Here is a 14,671-nt window from a genome sequence, read left to right on the forward strand (position 1 = left end):
CCACAACCCTACTTATAGTACCTAATCCTAATTCTTGTTCCCTAAAAATCACCTTACTATCCTAATCCTGGTCATAGTAACTAATCCTAATCTCAGGACCCTAACCCTAATTATAGTACTTAATCCTAATCCTTGTTCCCTTACCCTCATTTTACTATCCTAACCCGAGTTATAGTACCTAGCCCTAATCCTAGTATCCTAACCCTAAATTATAAACAAATAGTTCCATAATCCTGAACCCAGTACCCTAACCCTAATCCTAGTAACCTAACCCTAGTACCCTAACCTTAGTGTGAAAAGGGCAATGCAGAACATTAACAACCCAGTGCAAACTTTTCTCAAGGTAGTCCTTTAAACTGTTTGATTATTATAGAAACTACAAAGCAAAAAAGGACATCAGAGGGCCGACACTAAAAACATGCAATGTATTTTAAACAACAGAGTGTATGACAATTTCCGGAAGGGAACGAGACCCATTCCCTCGTTAGGCATTTGGAAAATTCCAGCACTGGTTCTGCACAGAGAAACTGGAACGCAACAAAACAGCGACATAACAAATTATGGTCAAAGAGGACAGAACTCTTCGGTTTGCACTGAAAAAGATAACCAGGCAGGCAGCCCAGAGCGTCGGATGATAATAATAAGAAGAATAATTGCTTACACTTATATAGCGCTTTTCTGGACACTCCACTCAAAGCGCTTTACAGGTAATAGGGACTCCCCTCAACCACCACCAGTGTGCAGCCCCACCAGGATGATGCGAAGGCAGCCATAGTGCGCCAGAACGCTCACCACTCATCAGCTATCAGTGGGGAGGAGAGCAGAGTGATGAAGCCAATTCATAGAGGGGGATTATTAGGAGGGCCATGATTATTACCATGATTGATAAGGGCCAATGGGAAATTTGGCCAAGACGCCGGGGTTACACCCCTACTCTTTTTGAGAAACGCCCACAGAGAGTCAGGACCTCGGTTTTACATCTCATCCGAAGGACAGCGCCTGCTTACAGTATGGTGTCCCCGTCACTATACTGGGGCATTAGGATCCACATGGACTGAAGGGTGAGCGCCCCCTGCTGGCCCCACGAACACCTCTTCCAGCAGCAACCTTAGTTTTTCCCAGGAGGTCTCCCATCCAGGTACTGACCAGGCTCACACCTGCTGAGCTCCAGTGGGGCTGCCAGTTGTGAGTTGCAGGGTGATAGGGGTGCTGGGTGTAGGTGATGATGTAGGTGGGAGGATGGTAAGAGGCAGAGCTTGTGAAGCAGGAAACAAAGTGGTGTTTGGCTGGAAGGGTTGTGCTTCTTGAAAGAAGAGCATGGGTAATGACTTTCTCCCTGCTATGGGACTATGTGCTGGGGGGGGGAAAGTAGCTTATTAAGGTCTTTGAACATCTTTACAGTTTTGGAAGGGTTTTCCTACAAGAGGCATTTCATACCAGGGATGGATCCATCTACGCTGTGCTAAAAGGAAAAGCACCGCGAGGGATTTATAATAATAATAATAATTGCTTACACTTATATAGCGCTTTTCTGGACACTCCACTCAAAGCGCTTTACAGGTAATGGGGATCCCCTACACCACCACCAATGTGCAGCCCCACCTGGATGATGCGACGGCAGCCATAGTGCGCCAGAACGCTCCCCACACACCAGCTCTCAGTGGGGAGGAGAGCAGAGAGATGAAGCCAATTCATTGATGGGGATTATAAGGAGGTCATGATTGGTAAGGGCCAATGGGAGATTTGGCCAGGACGCCGGGGTTACACCCCTACTCTTTTCGAGAAACGCCCTGGGATTTTCAATGACCACAGAGAGTCAGGACCTCAGTTTTCCGTCTCATCCGAAGGACGGCGCCTGTTTATAGTATAGTGTCCCTGTCACAATACTGGGGCATTAGGACCCACATGGACCACAGGGTGAGCGCCCCCTGCTGGCCCCACTCACACCTTTATATATATTTATTTATATCAGCGTCAAATTCATGCTCGGAGGGGTCTAGTGTCCGCTTGCGGCCGTCCCTCCGGCTCAGGACAGTCGCTTGTAGCTGATGTCCGCAGCCGGGGCTTTAACGGTGGCGTAGATGCTCTCCGGGTTCGTGGGTGGGACGCAGGCATTGTGGTTCACCACCGAGTAGGTGGGGCTCTTCTTGTTGGTGAACTCCTTGAAGTTGTTGAACTTGGTGACCGTGTCGGCCGTGGCGTACAGAGTGGCCACGCCGGGCGCGAGTTCTCTGGTGCAGATGCGGGGGTCCACGGTGTCGTAGAGGGTGAGCACTGGGGCCCTGCTGCTCACCTCCTCCTTATTCACGTTCTCGTAAATGGTATCTATAAAGAAAGTACCCACTGGTGACATCGCTCGGGCAGGCATGTTTCTTCTCGTCTGTGCAAACCTTGGGCCCATCCAGCATATCCATGGCAACCAAATACACATACATGGGGACCGAACACACATCCTTTGCCAGTGATCACACATCCATGGCAACCAAACACACATCCATGGCAACCGATCACACATCCATGGCAACCGAACCCTCACTGATACTTGGGTTTCATTATGTGACCTCAAGGAGATCAGGTCACCTGAGTCGGCACAACACAATACTTCGACACCTTTCTATTCTTCACTATTCTGAGAAACATTAGATACCATTTCTCGAATCGCAGCTTCTGCAGTGCCATTCATCCATCCATTTCCAAATTGCTTTATCCAATAATCCACGGTGGAGCTACTTGAACGTCTTCAACCCGATGTTATAGAAGCAAATTAACCCTCTACTATGTCTTTGGACTGTGGGAGGGAACCCACAGAACTAGAGAGGGGAACATACAAGACCCACTTCCTGTATATAGCTGCCCGGGTCTGGAATTGAACCCAGGGCCCCAGACCAATGCCAGCCACTGCACCACCATTCAAGTTCCAGTCCTGTTTTACATGATCAACTACAGGTGAGCTTCACGTCTGTCCCTGCTCTAAGTCCAGAACCTTTAATTCAGCAAATCCAAGCTCAGAGGCAGAATGCCGGGGTGAAAAACCTTGTGTAACGCTCGGTGACGTCACCGCCCTTCCCCGTGGATAGCAGGAACCACAGCCGCTGGGCTGATGGGAGATTTCCCTTTGGCTCGAGAGGCTGGGTCCCTGTTGAGTGCTGCCGGGGGCCTGGGTTTGAGTCCCCGACAGTGGGGGGCTGACCTGAGGCAGCAGAGGCTAGGACGCATACCCACATGGACCCTGGAGTGCTACGCTTGTTTTCCTCAACAGGGAAATGACAAACTCGAGAAATGACAGGGAGGTGCCTTTAAATTGAGATGAAGGGGGTAAAATAAACAGAGAAAAAGGGTAATGGGAGTCTGGCACAAGCTACCCAGCCACAGTTATTGAAGCAGATCTCCTTTCTTTCAAGAAAGGCCCTGATGAGTTTCTTGCATCAGCTAATTACTAACGACCAAACAAGCTAGACGGACTGAAATCCCTCCTCTTGTTTGTAATTTTTTAAATGTTCTTATGCCCCTCGGCAGAAGATATACTGTACAGGCCCAGTTTCCCGTCACAGTGTTTGTCAGCCGTGAGGCAGAGCTCCTACACGATGGGCACGTCATGCCAAGAAATCGTGGGCAAAAGCCTTTCAAAAAGACGGAAATCAGAAGTATCTCTGATGATCTGCAGAAGCGACAGGCTCAGATCCCGTCCTACGCAGGTGACACCGAGCAGAAAATGAAAGAGGAAGGATGGGAGGGAAATCTCCAGCCCGGCAGAAGCACTGTCAAGCAACGAGGGGAAAAAACCAAACCTGTTACCTCCGTCTTGCTTTTTGCACACCTTTCTGCCGTAAAAAACCCCGGAGACTGCCAGCAACAAGATCAGGAACAGGGCGGAACTCCCGATGACTGCGCTCAATTCTGGAAAAAAAAAATCCCCACAGGAAAAAGAAAAATATTAAAGAGGAGATGCTTCTTATCCTGTTTCTCAGTCAGCGAACAATGTCTTTGCAAATGGCAGTACGACAATTGACCACACACCGATACATAAATAAATACAAGCGTACCTCTTTTTCCGAATGTTTATTTATGAAAAATTCGACACTACGAAGCAGGTGAGTTTGGTACAGACGTTTCGTACACCGAAAACCAACTGCGCAGCTACGAAGAAGCGATTCGACGAAAAAGTTCGAGGCGCGGAGGCGTCGTACGACTCGTTTCATATAGAAAGGCCGCCTCACATTCCTGTAACAGTAACTAGTACGGGCGACAGCGAGCACCGAGCACCGAGCCCGCGGGGTGAAGCCGTTCACCTCGTCTTTCTTCGTGCGTTGTTCGCTGTTGTGCGCGCTCTTTTCGTGACAATATCTGGGGTTCGGACTTTATCGTGGGCCCTAAACGGTGTTAAAGACAATTGGAAATGGAGTGTGTGTGTGGTACCACACAGAAAGCAAACGAACTGGTTACGGTACGGCACTGTACGTAGGTGTGATTAATGATGCCTGACTAAAAAGACAAACCACAGTATGAATGTCAGTCGTTATTGTTTCTTTCGTCATTTTTATTGGTGACAAAAAGTAGGAGGGGTGACATTTTTGGGGTCCGGAATGGATTGTAATTTTTTTCCTCTAAGAATTAATAGAAATAGTTTTTTTTCCCCCTTTTTACGAATTTTCGCTGTACGGAAGGCTGTGAATGAATACCGTTCGTTAAAAGAGGTACGGCTGTAATCCTTACACTTACATTTCTTTTCACAAATAAAGAAAATTACAAAAGATATCCTGTACAATATTATATATACCCAAAACAATATATATGCACCCAGCTAGATAAGAGTACAAAGCCTCTGAGGTAAAAGCTGTCTGTTACCAGGCTACCCGATCCCTTGTCTATGATCTCCATGCCTTTAAACACCCCCCATATTCCTCACCCTCCAGAGGGTGTCCTTTCCACTGTTCACTACCACTGCCAAATCCTGGCAAATCCTTACACTCGTATAACTTTTCTGAACACTCCACTCAAAGTGCCTTACAGGTAATGGAGATATCATTACAGTGACCTTACTGAGATCTGGTCGCATGAGTTGGTACAAAACCTACTCGTTTTCACTGTTCTGAGAAACATCAGATATCATTACTGGAATCGCTGCTTCTGCAGTCGGTTTCGGGGTTGACATTCCATCCATCCATTTTCTAAGAGCTTCCTCCAATTCGGGGTCGCCGGGGAGACGCAGCCTATCCCAGCATGCAAAGGGAGCAAGGCAGGACACACGCTAGAGGGGATGCTGGTCCATCGCAGGGAGGACACAAGTACAGACACACACACTCTCACACCAGGGCCTTTGTTCTTTATTCCCCTTCTGTAGCGTAAGTGTGGACACCCCTGCGCGTGAGAAAGCCTGGCGTCTTTCCGCCTACAGCGGCAGGCTCTGACATCAACCTCCAGGCTCCTGGCTCTGGAAACGGAGCGAGTGACCTTTCTGCTAAAGAGCACCCCCCCACCAGCAATCGCCCACAGGGTCTCACACTGTCAAACACCAACCGTCAAACACCAACTACTGAGGAGGCTGAAACGGTTTTTCAGAGGGTTCTGGGAATTCGGACTCTGAGGCCGTTGGCGCACTCAGAGCTGGCTTGACCGGACCAACCTAGATTTCGCCCGGCGCACTCAAACTGTTCCCTGGCGATAACGGAGGAGCGCGTGCTGACGGTGTTGTTCGCTGAGCAGTTGAAGGAGTCGATCCCGGGAGAAAGGAGCAACACCAGCGTCTCATTGGTGGACTCCCTCGGGATCCGGTCATCCAGCCACCTCCAGGTCAGCATCACCTCCTTCCCGCCCTCCGCGGAGCAGTTCAGCGTGAGGAGGCAGCCCCCCCGGGGCGTGAGAGTGCTGGACGCTCGGATCACGGGTGCTGGAACCGGAGCTGAAATTTCCGAGCGAGACGAGAAGTCAAGGGCATTTTCATCATGTGCAATCTCTGGCTTGTGTTTGTTGTTTTTTTTCTCCCGCTCCCTGAAACTCTCTCCCAACGAGAAGGAGGAGCACCCTGAAAAAAACCCATGCGAGCACGGGGAGAACATGCAGACTCCACACAGATAGCACCCCAGGCACTGACCCAGGGGGCCCCCCCCCCCAGCACTGCAAGACAGCAAGGGGAAGCCGATGGGCACAAATCGTGCACCAAGCAGCAGAGAGTACAGCTCCCAGTCTAAGATGGAAGCTGACCCTCAGTTGTAATTACATTACCAAGGTCAGTGAATTAACTAGGACGTTGCTTGGACCCACAACTGTAGTATTTCGAATGGCAAAACATTCAAGCCAGGTATACCTTTCACCTGCAGGCTGTACATCACTAGATGGTGCTGTTTGCCATGTAAATCCGTCTTCTCAGCTCTGTAGCCACCAGTGTCGTTGGAGGATAAATCATGCAAAGTCAGCGACAGGGATTCATTATTGAAGGTATACTTTTTTTTCAAAAGAGGAACGATTACAGTTTCTCCATTGCTGTATTTTACAGCGCGGACTTTTTTGTCTGTAATGAAATACCAGAAGAACTCTTTCATACTGGCCCTGTCCACCGCGGGCCCACGGAGTTCAACGGACCCCCCTTCCTTTCCAAACACAGGCACCACAAGCTCAGCAGTGGCCTCCGCTGCGGGAGAACAAGAAAAAAACAAACACATTTTCTCTCTCACTCACGTTCCACATAGAATTATTGTCATGGACGACAGAAATGAACAGAAGAGCAGTAGAGACGCAATGCGTAAAGGCAAAAGCGGGACAAACACAGAGGTTTGCCCCGGGCTCAGGGGTCAGGGGTCAGGTGGTGTCGGGGATGAGGCCTATGCCCTCAGGACACGGACGTGGGGTAACCTGGTGCTAGGCGGGCCTCGCGACATCCGTACCCTAATGCTGAGCCAGGAACACTGGAGACACAGGGACTAAATAGGAAATGGAAACCAGACACACCGGAAGAACATGAATAATCACACGGAACTAGGAACAGGAATGAAGTAGAGCGCCCTCTAGCGGTAGGATGTCAACCAAGATAGTACCACACGTAGAATAAGCTGCACAGCACAGGGGGAGGAAATACCTCATTTACCTGTCAGGAAACCTCCGGGAGAGCTACCCCCTCCTCCAGGGTTATTCAATAAACTTTATTAACGTGAATTAGAGGGAGCCGGAAGTCTCTCGTGGACCATGACAATTAAAGACAGCTATCTGCATTTTTCGGGAGATCTAACCTTACAAAAAGAGGCCTTACTTTTGTTTCAGGAGCAGAAAAAAACAGAAAAGCACAGCGGTTTCTGGAGCATGAACATATGCAGAACGCAGGGCCTGAAGCAGACGATCACCCTGGAGACCGTTTATTGCAGAGTGTTGGTGGTTTGGGAGTATCCCGGTCAGATTAGATTGTGACTTTTTTTTGTTTAGCACATTGCCTCTTGAAAGGCTCTCTCTCGTGCGCGGTACAGGGTCCTAATAAGAGATGTACAGAACTGCTGATCTCTGCAGGAGGATTACTCATAATAAACCTTCCTAATGTCAGTCTGAATCAAAATCATTACAGGAGGCAGTCTGCTGGCGAGATAAATCATCAAAGGAAATAAAACTGCTGAGAGCAGGGAACTTTAAAATGCAAAAGAGAAAAAAAAAAGGAAATGAGTGCAAACAAATTGTTTCATTTTGAGACAATCAACAGAGATATTTCTTCTCAGTTACTTACAATATGCATATTGCAATGATTAATTCAGAAAGTTGTGTGGGAGTGATAGGCCAACAGAGAAGCACTTTACTCCATACTCAGCAGTAGGAAAAGGCCTAAAAATCTGAAGTCTGTATAATAATTATGTTGCTTTATTAGCCCTATACAATTTCTTGCATTAGGAATTAATCTTTTCACATACCCCAGCTTGTTCTCCATGAGACACACAGACAGGGAGAGAAGCCTGGGGTCAGAGTCCATGGTCAGCAACTGTACAGTACCCCTGGAGCAGTTGGGATTAAGGGCCTTGCTCAGGGGCCTAGCAGAGTAGGATTCCTCTACCAGCTGCAGGATTTGAACCAGCAACCTTCCCGTCACAGGCACAGATCCTTAGCCACAGAGCCACCCTTACATAGAGGAATCTGTAGAATGTTCTTTGCTTGTGTCATAGAATAACTCTGCCCTAAACTGGCGTCCAGCTGTCAGAAAAATGTCCACGTCGCTGAAAGAATCTTCAAAATAAATCAGTAAAATCTGACAACTGAGTGGGGTTACGGAGTGGGCAGCTGTCTATCTCCAGGACTGGGCACACAAAGATGTGTTTTGAGTGGGCCACCTTCGACCGCACTGAAGATCAAAGTGTGCCAAAAAAAGAGAGAAAAGAACGACACGAAAGCTACAGTATGTTAGCGCTCGTGTCTTTCAGGCCAACAAGGGCCGTAGCGGAACTGACAGAAATTAGGCCTCCAAATTTAGCAGCCCTACCGAGATGAAAGCAAGACTCTTGGTGACGAGTTTGAACGCAGAATATCCTCTCGGGGCTTCAGCGAACGATCGCACAGCAGCAGCCACGACAGCACCACACCCCCACACTCCCTGGCTTCCTAACACTTCCCAAGGTTACCGATCGACGGGGATTTAAGAATTTTTTGAACTCCTCCGACCGGGAAAACTGTTCCTGTGTTTCGTCAAACCGTTGGCAGCCTCGTTGTTGTCAATAACAAAAACAAAACCCAGACTAAAGAGAAATGAGAAATGTGGTAAGCCACACTGCTCATTTCTGAAGGGCTGAGGCCATTGTTGTGCTGAGCTAAAACGAAGACGTGTTAAATAATAAACCCTTTATGGTATATCGAGCAGGAAGACACAGTGCAAAGCCTTTATGTGGAATGACATGCTGCAGTCCATACACAATGCATATATATTCCTATCTGTATGTTGCAGCCTACGTAATACAAAACTAAATATCAGATAAAATGTAGGGAAATAAAAAAATCTGCACAGCAGTCCACACAACATGGCCATCCTTCCATCATTGGACCTTCCTGTAGTGCCTAGTCATGGCATAATATTGGACCTTCATCAAACGCTTATGATATTCTTGTACATGGCTTTTATTAGCTGGGTGACAGTAATAAAGCAGGAATACCTGCATGAAAGTGGAATCTTTTCTAAAGGCCTCAGATTTTGGATTAGGATGTTTAACACGGTCTGTATTTTCCCAGTATTTCAAAACGCAACTCAAACTGTAATGTTGGCCTTGTCTTCAGGCTGTGAAAACGGCAGTCTGAGACATGCAGGAGGTGTCAGAGTCAGAGGTCAGGCGAAGTTTTCTTCCTTTTCGCGATGAGCTGTGCTTGGATCGAAACCAAACGAAGGAACAGAATACACCAGAATTCATGGGATTGGTCTTTTTTTTTTAATCATCCGTATTAAAAGCGTCTACATGGGGAAAAAATCGATCTTGACCGCTCCGAAATTTGTGTCGCTGGATTTTGTACATTTCTGGGAGGAGAAAGAAATATTCTCAAAGGAGATACGTCCGCAACTGTTCTAAATCTCTGCAGAACGTCTCATGTGACATTTTGAGACACAGTATTTAGCAACTGGGAACTAGATCAATCTCTTAGTTCCTCAAATACGAGCTCAGGTTTAATTTTTGCCCTCTGAAATGAGACACCTAGTGTACTGTAAAACTACAGTACGATCCTACTGTCAACTTGTTTGTCAGCTTGAAAGGTCATCCAGAAAACGTAAACCGTTTTTTTTTCCGTTTGGATTTTCCTAACATTTCGTCCGAATATTTTTTTTCAAAACCCCTTAGTGGGAGAACAAAAAACAAAAACAAATAAAAAGGTAAGAAGAAAGAACATACCCCCGAAAGGTCCCAAATCCTTTTTACTCCAGACATAGCAAACTTTGATACCGTCATTACAAACCGCAGTTACTACAGAAATTAGCCCCCCTCTCGAGGCGGGCAATGCGTTAAGCGGTTTCCTAAAGACTGCCACCTGCTCGGCTCCACGACGTCGGTCCATCTTTACCTGAACAGAGGGTGCCGAAAACCAAAATGCACACAGCGAGAGTCATCCTTCCATCATGCAAAACACTACTCTTTAACTCTGGTCGGGGAGGAAATTCTCACAGCGTCTTGGCTGCTCAGTCAGAAGAGATCGTATTTTTTTTTTTTAAAAAGATCACATCCTGTTTTCTCGAACGGCCGCCACGGCACATCGTCTCGCGTAGAAAAAATATAGGTGTGGGAGGCATCAGCGCTGCGATTTTTGTAGGTGTCAAACTGTCAGAAGACGAACCGTGAAACTGCGTGCTCTGTGCATGGCGGGTAAATGCTCCACATCCTAACAGCTGTCTGGGTTCGCTTTGACAGATTTCGCCGGTTTGCCCCTGCTATGCGAAATGATCAGTTCTGCACATATTCCCAATCCCCGTGACAAAAAGAGCAATTACGTACAGTATATAGCTCTGACGTACAGTATATAGCTCTGACACCCACCGTCATTTATAGAGCAATCCCAATTCTAAAGGATCCCAAAGTGCTTTCTGTATATGAAAGAATCTTTCTTCATCCACCAACACCTGGGAGACACTCAGCCAGCAGCCCCCCTGCACAGCGGCTAAGATCTGCTAAAACAAGCTTGAACTTCAGGGAGGCCGTATTGATCATGCTTGGGGCGTAGTTCATCCAGGACTCTGGGGTCAACACCTGTAGTCTTACAGCCTGTCCTGTGAGATATCAAGTGGACAGGCGAACAGTCAAGATGATTCATTGTTGGTTTTGTTCTACCGTTCCCTCCTTGAATCTGTTCTAACTTTTACCCTGATCTGCTGGTTTGGCAACCTGAATCTGAGAGGCAAGAACAATTGGGCAGCCTGGTGAAAACGTAATAATAATTGCTTACGCTTATATAGCGCTTTTCTGGACACTCCACTCAAAGCGTTTTACAGGTAATGGGGAATCCCACTACCGCCACCAATGTAGAGCCCACACCTGGATGATATGACGGCAGCCATAGTGGGCCAGAACGCTCACCACAGACTCAGTGAGGAGGAGAGCAGAGAGATGAAGCCAGTTCAGAGAGGGGGATTATCAGGAGGCCATGATTGGTAAAGACTAGGGGGAAATTTGGCCAGGATGCGGGGGTTACACCCCTACTCTTCGAGAAACACCCTGGGATTTTTAATGACCACAGAGAGTCAGGACCTCGGTTTTACATCTCACCCGAAGGACGGTGCCTGTTTACACTATAGTGTCCCCGTCGATGTACTGGGGCATTAGGACCCACACAGACTGCAGGGTGTGCGTCCCCGACTGGCCACACTAACACCTCTTCCAGCAGCAACCTTAGTTTTTCCCAGACTCTCCCATCCACGTACTGACCAGGCTCACACATACTTAGCTTCCGGGGGTTGCCAGAGTTGCAGGGTGATATGGCTGCTGGCTAGAAAATGTCAGAAGGTCATTGGTGCTGATCTTCCAGCCCTCTGCTCCATCTGTCATCCACATGTTTTACATAAAGCAAAATCCATCTGTGACGATCCTTCACAGCCCTTGTTTAATCATTTCCTGTTACTCCCACCAGAACGCAGATACCGACTCCCCAACTCCAAAACCAACAGACTCAAGTTCTCACTCATACCTGTAGCCTTATCCTTACTTAACACTTGACCTTCTCTGTAAATATGTATAGATATTGTTGTTCCTGTCGTTTATTTTTCTCTCCATCTGCACACCAACACTGCTGCTGTAAAACAACTTGTCTCCCCCCTGCCCCCCAAGGGATAATAAAGACACTTTCTCTGAACAGGTAGTCAGAACTCTGGCATGACATCTCATCCCAAAAAAGAGCACAGTGTTCCTATTATTGGAGCCTTAGTTTTGGAAATGTTGGTGTTCAGAAGGAGGAAGGCATAGTGGATTGAATTGCTGCCTCACAGCGTTGGGGTCCCGGGTTCAATTCCAGACCTGGGGTGCTGTACTCGTGGAGTACGTATGTTCTCCCTGTGTTTGTGTGGGTTCCCTCCACAGTCCGAAGATGAGGTTCACTGGCTTCTGGGGAAATTTTTGCCTCTGTTGGGGGTGTGTGCCCTGCGATGGACTGGTGTCACCATTCAGGGTGGGAGTCTGCCTTGTGCCTGTTGCTTGTGTGGCTGTCGCGGTTCCGCGCGGGCTCTCCCCCCCCCCACTGCTCCAGCCCGCCACGTCTGGGGCTCGAACCCGGGTCTCCCTGGCGTAACGCAACAGGGAACCAGCCGAGTGAGCTAGAGGAGACCTCCCCCAACCCAGGCGGCTGAGGTCCCTGCTACGCGCAGGGAGGCCGATGACGTCACCGTGTCCGAACTAGCTCCGCGACACTTGCAGGATTAGGCCCCACTCCCTAGTGACCCCTGAATTAGATGACATGGTTAGAAAATGTTATATATATATTAAATAGTTCAGAGGGAAGAGAGCCGACTACTAGTCCATCAACATCACAGTAGCAATCTGGTTTCCCTGGGGTTTTCCTTCCCTGTACTGACCAGGTACTGGAATACAAAGAGCTGTCTGTGTCAGCAGGCTCAAGAGCTGAGCCATGGTAGTGGGTACTACTGAACCTGATCAGTTACACTCAGAAATATACTAAAGTAGGAGAGTTTTGTTATGCAGATGATGCGTATTCCTTTGAGATCTATCCGTATTCCTACATCCTACATCTCCCGGCACCTGGACCTTGGGCTGTGCCCTGGTTTCCCCCATTGGACTTCCTTTTGGACTCGTTCGCCTGCGTCTAGCCCCCCCCCGTGCACCAGATCACTGCTGTCATCAACCCCTGTGTTTCTACCCGACCTGATCGTGCTGTGTCTTCCCTGATGTCCTCCTCCAGTCACTTCCGGATGATACCGTCTTGCATCGCCGGTTCTGACTCCCATGACATACACACCTACAGGCTCGACGCCAGCAGCCCTATCACCCTGTAGCTCACAGCTCTCAGCTCTCAGCTGGCAGCCCCACTGGAGCTCAGCAGGTGTGAGCCTGGTCAGTACCTGGATGGGAGACTCCTGGGAAAGCTGAGGCTGCTGCTGGAAGAGGTGTTAGTGGGGCCAGTAGGGGGTGCTCACCCTGTAGTCTGTGTGGGTCCTAATGCCCCAGTATAGTGACGGGGACACTATATGCTAAAAAGATGCCGTCCTTTCGATGAGATGTAAAACTGAACCCTGTGGTCAGTAAAAATCTCAGGGCATTTCTCAAAAAGAGTAGTGCGTGTTTCCCCGGTGTCCTGGCCAAATTTCTCATTGACCCTTACCAATCATGGCATCCTAATAATCCCGATCTCTGAACAGGCTTCATCACTCTGTTCTCCTCCCCACTGAGAGCTGGTGTGTGGGGAGGGGACTGGAGTATCATCCAGGTGGGGCTGCACACTGGTGGTGGTGTAGGAGAGTCCCCATTATCTGTAAAGCACTTTGACGGGAATGTCCAGAAAAGCGCTATATAAGTGTGAGGAATTAGTATTCTTACATGGCTTGGGACTTCAGTACTAGTCTGACTTACTATCATTCTACTCCCCACCTTGCAGCCTTTGTTAATTCAGATCTGCTCTTTGTACCGCAAGCTTGTCTACATTGAGTGGGTGACAGGGCCTTCTCCTGCTACACCCCAAAGATCTGGAATTTTATCCTCTATCAGAGGCTCACCTTCCCTGAGTGCATTTAAAGCAACACTCAAAACATTTCTTTACAGAAAGGCCTTTACTTAAGTTCTTCGTCTCCATTTTCCAATGACCATAGATCTTTTGCTGCATTTCTTCTATTCACGTATCTTTCTTACAGGTGATTATTTTGTCATTTGTGTTCCTCTAATAGTTTTCTTTTCTTTTAACTGTTTTGACACCTACTGTAAAGCGCTTTGGGATGCTACTTTTAAAGGAGCTTTATAAAATGAAGTATAACAGACGATCTTTACTATTTACAATGTTGCCCACTAGATGGAGCCCGAGTACTTACGGTCTGCGCACAGCGTTTATAAAATTGAAAGCGAACAGATATTGCTTAGTATCGCACAAAATTATAAGTAAGCCGACTTAAAAATAAGAAATCATTTCGGCCTTTCGGGAGTCCTATGTCCTCATCAGGCTCGGTTTTTGGAATTTCACTGTTTTATAGAAATGCGTTAGCAAGCCAGACAGGCCTGCTCCTGCTGTGCTTGGGTTCTCTTCCCCAACTTACCAGGTCGAGATCTTGGACCACTGGAATAAAAAACACAGTACCTGCTTTTACCCCAGAGCTCTCATATCCCGGTCTGCTTCCTGATAATGGGATCTTCCGTGTGGAGTTCACGCATACATCTTCTCCATGTATAGCCATATGGGTTTTCTCCTGGTGTTCCAGCTCACTCCCACTTTCCAAAAACAGCTGCAGCTGTTTAATCGATTAATTGATGTCCTAATTGCCGCTGTGTGCTTGAGTGTGCCAGGCGGTGCCAGGCTGCTGTCCCGTCCGGGCAGTAGATCCATTTAGCACAGCGGTCCCTTGGCATGAGTTCGGGGGGAATCGGAGATCTGTGGCTCGCGGGATTATGTGCAACACCAGCCGGTCTCCTTTCCAACTGGGCAGGCCGGCCCCCACACCGAGCTGTACGAACATGACGAATGAGCGCTGAGGCCTTTTCAGCCATGAGTCATGGTTGTGGCAAGCATGTGTTAAGACACC

The 14,671-nt window shown here is 48.1% G+C and overlaps 1 protein-coding gene across 5 annotated transcripts; it reads right to left on the bottom strand.

Moving 5' to 3' along the window:
- Positions 1-333: 333 nt before the first annotated feature.
- LOC107075930 (SLAM family member 9-like) lies at positions 334-14,669 on the bottom strand. 5 transcript variants are annotated; one of them, XM_069188499.1, is made up of 5 exons: positions 14,230-14,669; positions 6,542-6,628; positions 5,624-5,899; positions 3,796-3,897; positions 334-2,325 (listed from the first exon to the last, which is right to left on the bottom strand). In XM_069188499.1, the coding sequence occupies exons 1-5, from the start codon at positions 14,324-14,326 to the stop codon at positions 2,027-2,029; spliced, it is 861 nt and encodes a 286-aa protein (XP_069044600.1). In that variant the 5' UTR covers positions 14,327-14,669; the 3' UTR covers positions 334-2,026. The 5 variants fall into 5 exon arrangements, with proteins under 5 accessions (XP_069044600.1, XP_069044598.1, XP_069044599.1 ...); XM_069188497.1 differs by having other exon boundaries at positions 6,305-6,628; XM_069188498.1 differs by lacking the exon at positions 14,230-14,669 and adding an exon at positions 10,009-10,852 and having other exon boundaries at positions 6,305-6,628.
- Positions 14,670-14,671: the final 2 nt, after the last annotated feature.

The sequence above is a fragment of the Lepisosteus oculatus genome, chromosome 4 (genome assembly GCF_040954835.1).
Source record: "Lepisosteus oculatus isolate fLepOcu1 chromosome 4, fLepOcu1.hap2, whole genome shotgun sequence".
Taxonomy (NCBI): Eukaryota; Metazoa; Chordata; class Actinopteri; order Semionotiformes; family Lepisosteidae; genus Lepisosteus; species Lepisosteus oculatus.

Excerpts from the sequence above, each read along its gene's own strand:
- LOC107075930 (XM_069188497.1), bottom strand. The coding sequence starts at position 14,326 with ATGGCTATACATGGAGAAGATGTATGCGTGAACTCCACACGGAAGATC. Across the intron at positions 5,900-6,304 it reads GTACAGCCTGCAGGTGAAAG|CTCCGGTTCCAGCACCCGTG; the intron begins GTATACCTGGCT and ends CGGAAATTTCAG. Across the intron at positions 3,898-5,623 it reads GTGCGCCGGGCGAAATCTAG|AATTGAGCGCAGTCATCGGG; the intron begins GTTGGTCCGGTC and ends TTTTTTTTCCAG.